At 40.9% G+C, this 7,803-nt stretch overlaps 2 protein-coding genes across 2 annotated transcripts in view; both read right to left on the bottom strand.

The window, feature by feature from the left end:
• The window catches only part of LOC111870435 (tyrosine-protein phosphatase non-receptor type 14-like), an 8,139-nt gene extending 4,904 nt beyond the window's left edge, over nucleotides 1-3,235 (bottom strand). Inside the window, exons 1-3 of the mRNA XM_033753841.1 lie at nucleotides 3,007-3,235; nucleotides 2,293-2,458; nucleotides 1,051-1,205 (exon numbers count right to left, since the gene is read on the bottom strand). Of these exons, the coding sequence (XP_033609732.1) occupies nucleotides 1,051-1,205; nucleotides 2,293-2,458; nucleotides 3,007-3,086 (401 nt within the window). The 5' untranslated portion in view covers nucleotides 3,087-3,235. The remainder of the gene's footprint in view (nucleotides 1-1,050; nucleotides 1,206-2,292; nucleotides 2,459-3,006) is intronic.
• The window catches only part of LOC111870427 (tyrosine-protein phosphatase non-receptor type 14), a 25,502-nt gene that overhangs the window by 11,912 nt on the left and 5,787 nt on the right, over nucleotides 1-7,803 (bottom strand). Inside the window, exons 3-9 of the mRNA XM_023862727.1 lie at nucleotides 6,744-6,899; nucleotides 5,462-5,550; nucleotides 4,719-4,854; nucleotides 4,078-4,176; nucleotides 3,007-3,158; nucleotides 2,293-2,458; nucleotides 1,051-1,205 (exon numbers count right to left, since the gene is read on the bottom strand). Coding sequence (XP_023718495.1) covers nucleotides 1,051-1,205; nucleotides 2,293-2,458; nucleotides 3,007-3,158; nucleotides 4,078-4,176; nucleotides 4,719-4,854; nucleotides 5,462-5,550; nucleotides 6,744-6,899 — 953 coding nt within the window. The remainder of the gene's footprint in view (nucleotides 1-1,050; nucleotides 1,206-2,292; nucleotides 2,459-3,006; nucleotides 3,159-4,077; nucleotides 4,177-4,718; nucleotides 4,855-5,461; nucleotides 5,551-6,743; nucleotides 6,900-7,803) is intronic.

Here is a 7,803-nt window from a genome sequence, read left to right as displayed (position 1 = left end):
TTGTCAGCCCTACACGCTGGCCGCCCTTTACTCCCAAGAATATTTCAAGAATATTCCTGGTACTCATTTCTGTTAGAGGTTGAGTCAACCCCAGGGCCATAGTATGGCTGCAAGGATTAAGTAAATTGAAAAAATTCAATGACCTCATCAGGACTTGATCCCACGACCTTCTGGCTTGTAACATGGTGCCTCAACCAACTACGCTAGAGCATGCCCCACAGTATGCAACACATAGACGACAAAAGTTAAATCACCAGCTTAACACTATATGACATGTCTTGAAACACCTTAAAGGGTACATCACAACCTGAACAGGCAAGCTTATGAAAAGTCCTGCATGTTCAACAAGTTCTCCATCCAGTATGGCCATCTTGGTTCCCACCCTGTTTTGGAAAGAGAATCTATGGCGACTTAGTGACCCATGGCACTATCAGATCATGACACAGACACAGTTCGGTTTAAGGAGCAACTCAGGAAAGTAAATCTGTACAGAACTGTGGCACAGAGAAGGCAGGACAGGGATTTTGCAGTGGAAAACAGGAGTGTGGAGACTGATGTGTTTCAGGAGAAACAATGAACAGGAGATGTGCCCTTTATATAGCCAAGAGGAAGATTGGGGTCACATATTTAGGCATGAAGAAACAAAGACATGACAATACAAGCTCTAGGACATGAGGTTTAGGTGTATCTATAACAGAAATAGACAGTATGAGGACAAGAGGATGCAAGAATACAAGAATATAGAGCTATGATAGGAAACAGGTATGATTAAATATGGAGAGAAATGGGGCTGGATGGCAACAACAGCACAGGAGTGAGGTATAAATAAATCTAGATGACCAGTAATCAGTAGAGGCAGTAACAGGATATGTACAACTTAAATCTTAATGCATAACAGATGGGCTCTGTAGTATCAGAACAGCAATTTAAATGGGAATCCAGAGTACAGCACCAAGCAATGGACCTCTGAAACCCTAACAGACTCAACACTGTATCAGCTCCCAGACACTACAATGTTTGCAGACATATTTTTAAATTGCATAACATTACCTGTAAGTGTGTAGTGTTGGAAGCACTACATGAGAGTTATGGTCCACACTTCCGTTCATCATCCGTTGTGGTTCCTCACTTCTAGATTCCAGGTACAGTCGTTCCACTTGTGTAACATCAGGATAATGCTTGTAATAACCATACGAACAAAGATTCTGTGAACAAGACAATCACTGTTACACTCCTTGACATTTCTCCAACTATAAAAAACATAATCGATATCACTGTCTTCTGGGATGTGATACCACATACTCAGTTTGCAGTTCATTTATCGTTGCTGTCACAACTCAACACTATGTACCTTCACATGACTGAATGACAATGAATAATGAACCAGAAACGATACTGAATGGAGCAAGCCTGGCCTAATTTTAAGTACTATCCTCACATTTTCTTGGATGAACCAACAAAAACCATAACAACCTCAATCAGGATGGCTGGTGCCTGGCTGAGATTTGAACCTGACACCTCCTGAATACAAGTTATGAGCATTACCGCTTGCACCAGTTTGCCGTGTGCTGAAACTGCAGTCCTGTAGATCATTACTGATCTTCAGAGGAACCTCCAGCTTTGACAGTTGGGGATTAAGTGAAATCATGTAACATCTAACATATATACATTTCCTTCTTGCCTCCGTGACTGCAAATATCTGTGTCATACTTTATTCTATTTCTTTCACAGCCAGAACATCCAAAAGTATAGACTCAAATTAGTTTGACTGCAGGCCGCACCATAGCTCAAGCGGTTAGTTGCTGGCTTCCCACCATGGAGGTCCGGGTTTGATCCCAGGTCTGTTCAAGTGGGATCTGTGGTGGACAAAGTGGCGCTGGGGCAGGTTTTCTCCCGAGTACTTTGTTTCTCCTGCCAATCTTCATTCCACCAACTGCTCCACAATCACCCTCACCTATCATGTGGGGCTGGTACAATAGGCCAGAAGTAGCCGCAGTACAAGGGACATAGTCCCATCCCACTAGCAATAAAAAAAATAGTTTGACTGAAAAAAAGGAATGTAGCAAAACACGAAAATTTTCTAAAATCACGTGACACCAATTATAATTATTTGTGATATTATCTAACAACTCGCTTTTCAAAGACAACTGTCCACTTGAATGTGACACTATTCAGCCTTTCGCATCCTTACCAACATGCAGGAGGACTGCTCCACCAAGATACTCGCAGTCACATCCCAGAAGACAGTATTCTCTGCAGTCACCGCAGCAAGAATCTCAATTCTCAACTCACCTCTTGGACGTGAGTCTGATGTATTTCAGGCTGGCTGCTATATAAAATTCCAATTTGATGACTAGGTCTAATGTTTAAATTCCCTGAGGTGTGTCCAGCTCCATGGTACTTCTGTTGCACTGCTGTCTCATAGTCAGGGGCGGGACGGTAGGATGGTAACAGGGCTCTACAAACGTGCAACAATGGTGAGTTCCTCAGTGTGTCCAAGTAAATGTCTGGACAGTACCTCAAATTAGGAAATAACCAATTCCTTCCACATTTCTTTCAAATCCATCATTCACTAACTGTCAAATTATTTGACACACATTCTGAGACATTGGCAGTGTCCTTCACTAAATCATAATATATAAATAAATATATAATCAGTGGAAATGTTCATTAACTTCAGTATGAATCAGAAGACATAGTTAGCAATGCTTCTGACTTGTATTTTCAGTACCTGGTTTGAATCTCGACTAGAACACTGCATATCCTCATTGTGGATTTTCATGGTTTTCCTGTCTCCAGAAGAAACCACCAGCACACATTTTAATTTAGACCATGACTGCTTCCTTCCACATTAATTCCTATTCATTTTTCACCATCACCTACTCACTTGGTATTATCCAGTCTGTGTTAAGGACAACTTCACCATTTGGAAATGTACATGAATGATAAAGACAATGAATGTATATCTATGAACAGATCAAAGCAATAAGAATGAACTGACTTTACCTTAGCTTGTCGATGTCTGCAGGTGTAGTAAGGTCAAGGCAAGATGTCGACTGAGCTCGCTGTACTACAGAAGGTGGCATGCCCCAAGACACAGGCCCTCTGCTAGTTTCTCTGTTGTCAAGCTCTTCGCAGCTCTCTGTTAAATGACTATCCTATAAAAATATTGCACAGGTCACATCTTTGAATAACTGCAGCAAGAAATGGAATGCAAAGAGCTCCTAAACTACACCACAATAAATTCTCATTCTTTTTCAATAACATGCACAAAATAAGCTGTTTTTGACTAAACTGGATACGCTGATCCCAAAAACAAGCCAATCACAGTGACTGCGTGGTCTAAGGCATGAACTTTCTTCGCCTGCTCAAACACTGGGGTTGTGGGTTCGAATCCCACTTGGGGCATGGATGTTTGTGTGGGTTTATTGTGTTTGTGATGTCCTGTGTGCAAGTAGTGGCCCTGCGATGGGCTGATCCCCCATCCAAGGAGTCCTACTAACTGTGTAAAAATATCAAGAAACTATAAAAGCAGCCAAGGCCCAACAAAGGACTGTAGAGCCACAGACAGATAGACAGATTTATCCTCAAATTACAGGCAAAAAGTTGTAACCCCTACAATCTTTATGTTATCCTCCAATTTCTTTTGTATGCAAGATACACAGAAGTACATACCGCATATAACACAAATTTAAATAACATCACTCACTTTAATAAGACCATACTTTTATTTAACTAATAAAATGCTACTGTCGACAAGAACACTATGAAAAGACACAAAAGTGAGAAAAACACCATTCTGGCTCAAAATTTAATTCACAAACTTGACATGAATAAAAACTTCTGAGTCTAGATTTTGAATCAGCGCATCACAATGACCACAAAAATTCATACCAAAAGTAGTCACCAGGAACAACTAAGACATAGACATGGGGATAATATTAAAATGGATGTTAGTAAAATAGGCTGTGAGGATGTGAAATGAAATGAAATGGCTCAAAACTACATGCACTGGTAGACTGTGGTACTAGCAGTGTTGAACTTGTGGGTTATGCTGCCAGTTAAGACTCTCCTTACCTCTAAGGCACTGTGAAAGAGAGTTTGAGCCATGTGATCCCCTAGTTGCACATTCTGCATGGGCTCTGCTGTCTGCTCATTTTGTATGTAGAGTGTGTGCTATAACATACAGAGTATCACTTAACATATCAAGGACTTAAAGTACCTCAGTAAAAACAAGGGTTTTGGTTGGAAAATAATGGCTGCATAAGACAATATGTGTAACGGGAAAGACAATGTGGTGTGTTATGAAATTTTACAGTATACTACATTAAGCAAGCTGGCTAAAGTGGCAAACACTTCTGAATTGCATTTAGGAGGTGCCTAGTTCAAATCTCAGCTGGGACATAATCCATCCTTAGATTTTTCACAGTTTTACTCAGTCCCTACAGGCAAATTCCAGGACAGTACCATCAATTAGGTCATAGCTGGAAGAATGGATAGAACAAGGATACTGATGGGTTAGGGTTCACAATTAAAATTTAAAGGGAAGAATACTACAGAACAAGATTATTCAGACAGGTTATGGTAGGTATCATGAAGAAAGGAAAAAGCTGGCAAAAAGTCAAAGAGAGAAGACTGTGGGAAGAAAGAAAAGACTGGAGCCTTCTCATCCATGAACTCATATAAAACAAAAACAATGTTACAAGAAAATTATATACCTGATGCACACACATCCTCCATACATATTTTGCTGATTCTGGATCAGGAAACTGGAAATGAACTGTTTCATCTGGCAGCTGACATTCTATCCCAAAGTTTCGCTTGTGGTTAATCACATTGGTTATATCTTTCCACCTGTAACAATTTCGAAGAATGTTACAAATACAAACAAAAAGTAAGCAACATAATTATTGAAGAAAGCAGTCTTCTGGGATGTGGCACTGTGTACATGTGGTGTTAACCGACGTTTCGGAGGAACATATCGCCTCCATCTTCAGGGTAGAAGGAAAAATACAAGAAATCCACAAGCAAAGAGACTGTGAGAACCGGTACAAGCAGACTGCGGATTTCTTATATTTTTCATTCTACCCTGAAGATGGAGGCGATACGTTCCTCCAAAACATTGGTTAACACCACATATACATGGTGCCACATCCCAGAAGACTGCTTTCTTCATAGTCACCACCGTGAAAACCTCAAATCTTACAACATAATTATTACTGATAAAACCATATCATAACTGCGCATACAGCAATAATTATTGCTGTATGCGCAGTTATGATATGAATGATTATAATCATTCATATTTCAAAGTGCCTGCATTTCCTTGGAACATACATTCAGAAATCAGAGAGCGCCACTGCTCAGGCTCTTAGATATTAGCTTCTCACCATGGAAGGGGGAGGGGGGGAAAAAGAAGAGCCACAGCAGCAGAAGGAGATGAACATATAATTTTACTCACTTATAAAATTTTGAAGCCTGGTTATTTTCATAACCAACAATTATTCCCATCAAGGACACCCCTATGATGACATCAGCACCTGTTTCATCCTGAAAGCCAGTGATCACATTACTTTCAACTGTAGTTAAAACACATCATCATACTATTTCAAGAAAAAATGTAAAGCTGCCCCTGTGCATGAAGATCAATGGGGGACGGGAGGTACAGCTCAACTATTCTTGACCTTGGCCCTAGATGGAGATGGGTGGTCAGCTTCAGTCCCTGGCCACTTTACACCTGGAGAAACAGCCCCATTACCAATTGGACAGGAGACTGACTGGCCCCACAGAAGGTCCTGGACACTGTGCGGCATAGAAAAAATCTCTAATTCTGCCGGGAATTGCACCCTGGCCATCCAGCTTGTAGCCTGTCACTAAACTGACTAAGCTATCTCAGCTCCAAACATTTCAAGTAAACAGCATTGTTTAACCACAGAGGAGTCTTACATATAAAATTATTACACTTCATGGAAGAAAATTTTAAGGAAAACTAACTAATCACTTATCCATGTAACTTTCTTTCCCATCTTTTCACAATGACCCACTTTAGACCAACAGAGTGCTTTTTGGGAAAAACAAACACCAAACAATTCATATTTGCTCTTCCTCAATCACAACACATTGGCTCCAGAAATAAATTTTTCCTACATGCCACATAATTACTAGAATTTTCAGTGCACCTTTTTCCTTTTTTTTTTTTTATTTCTAGTGGGGTGGGACTAAGTCCCTTGTACTGCAGCCACTTCTGGCCTATTGTACCAGCCCCACATGATAGGTGAGGGTGACTGTGGAGCAATTGGTGGAATGAGGATTGGCGGGGGAAACCGAAGTACTCGGAGAAAACCTGCCCCAGCATCACTTTGTCCACCACAAATCCCACTTGACCAGACTCGGGATCGAACCCGGGCCGCCTCGGTGGGAAGCCAGCGACTAACTGCTTGAGCTATGGCACTTCAGTGTATCTTACAAACATGGTTCAATAAATCCACCTGTCCACTCATCCATGATAAGTGAAAAATTAAGGAAGATGAATTGAAAATCTTTAAATGTATTAATTAAAATTAACTTCTGGGGGTACTGGTATCCTCTGCCGACCATCTCTCTCACGATCACCCTGCTGGGGGAGACAGAATCTGCCCTATTCTTCCCCCACTTCAGAAATAGATTCTGTGCTCTTGCCTAGCTCAAGACAGGTGAGAGAAAAGTCAATTCAGCCCATATGTGGAGGCACTAGAAATACATACCTTATCTTCAAAAGTTTCCTGGCCATACCCATCCAGCTGCTGTGCAGCCAGAATGTAATACTCCTCTGCTGTTCCTTGGGACAAACCAGCCAGAGCTGCATGCTGAAGTATCACTGCTTCTGTCAAACTTTCCAGGTTGTCATCTGATATTAGGTGCTGGCATAATCACCAAACCAAAGATTAATTTTCATCAGCAATGTCCAAACAGAAAAATGTGACCCTACGACAGTTCTAAAAATAAATAGCCAGTGTCTAGAAAACCGAAATTAAAGGCCGTGGGGATTCGTTACACTGACCACCTGAATCCACTAAAGTTGGCACTAACTTCGCCACTAAGTGGTGGTTGCTCAGTCGGTATAGTTCGCTTGAGGATTAAAACCAAAGAGTTTGTTTTTGTTTTTTGTTTTCTTGTCTCAAAATTTACACTTGAGTGTAATATGCAATGGTACATAAATAATGGAATTTCTTAGAAGAAATGATAGAATAAAAATGTACACTATCTATGGTCTTGCACCCAAAATAATACACATGGAGGACAATGTTAACTGCTAACCTTAATAACATGTAGAACTTCAGGTTATTTAACAATGTTATATCAACTGCATACAGTAAACTGTGTTGAACTGTATGATAACAAATTAGAGAGGAAGTCAAAGGAAGCAGCTGTGGCCTATTTTAATGCAATGGTCAAGTGTTCTGTAATACGTGCTCATTGATGTTGCATGAAAACTTCATTCAGGGACATAAAAATTCAAATCTGAGACAACTCAGATATAAAGCAAGTGTGCCAACTATTCAACCACAACATGACTCTATGTTGAAGAAAGCAGTCTTCTGGGATTTGGCGCCGTGTATATGTGGTGTTAACCGACGTTTCGGAGGAACGTATCGCCCCCATCTTCAGGGTTGAAGAAAAAGTATAGGTAAATCTGCAAGCGACAACACCGTGAGACACGGTAAAGCAGACTGAAGAGGATACCGTTAGAGCAGAGAGGGAAGGGGATGAACTGCGAGTAAACAAGTGAAAGCAGTGGTGTGGGAGGGGTGGGGGAAGGGAGCC

The sequence above is a fragment of the Cryptotermes secundus genome, unplaced genomic scaffold (assembly GCF_002891405.2).
Source record: "Cryptotermes secundus unplaced genomic scaffold, Csec_1.0 scaffold1428, whole genome shotgun sequence".
Classification (NCBI taxonomy): Eukaryota; Metazoa; Arthropoda; class Insecta; order Blattodea; family Kalotermitidae; genus Cryptotermes; species Cryptotermes secundus.
The sequence above is the reverse complement of the archived record's forward strand: the minus strand, read 5'-3'. Positions and strand labels throughout refer to the sequence as shown.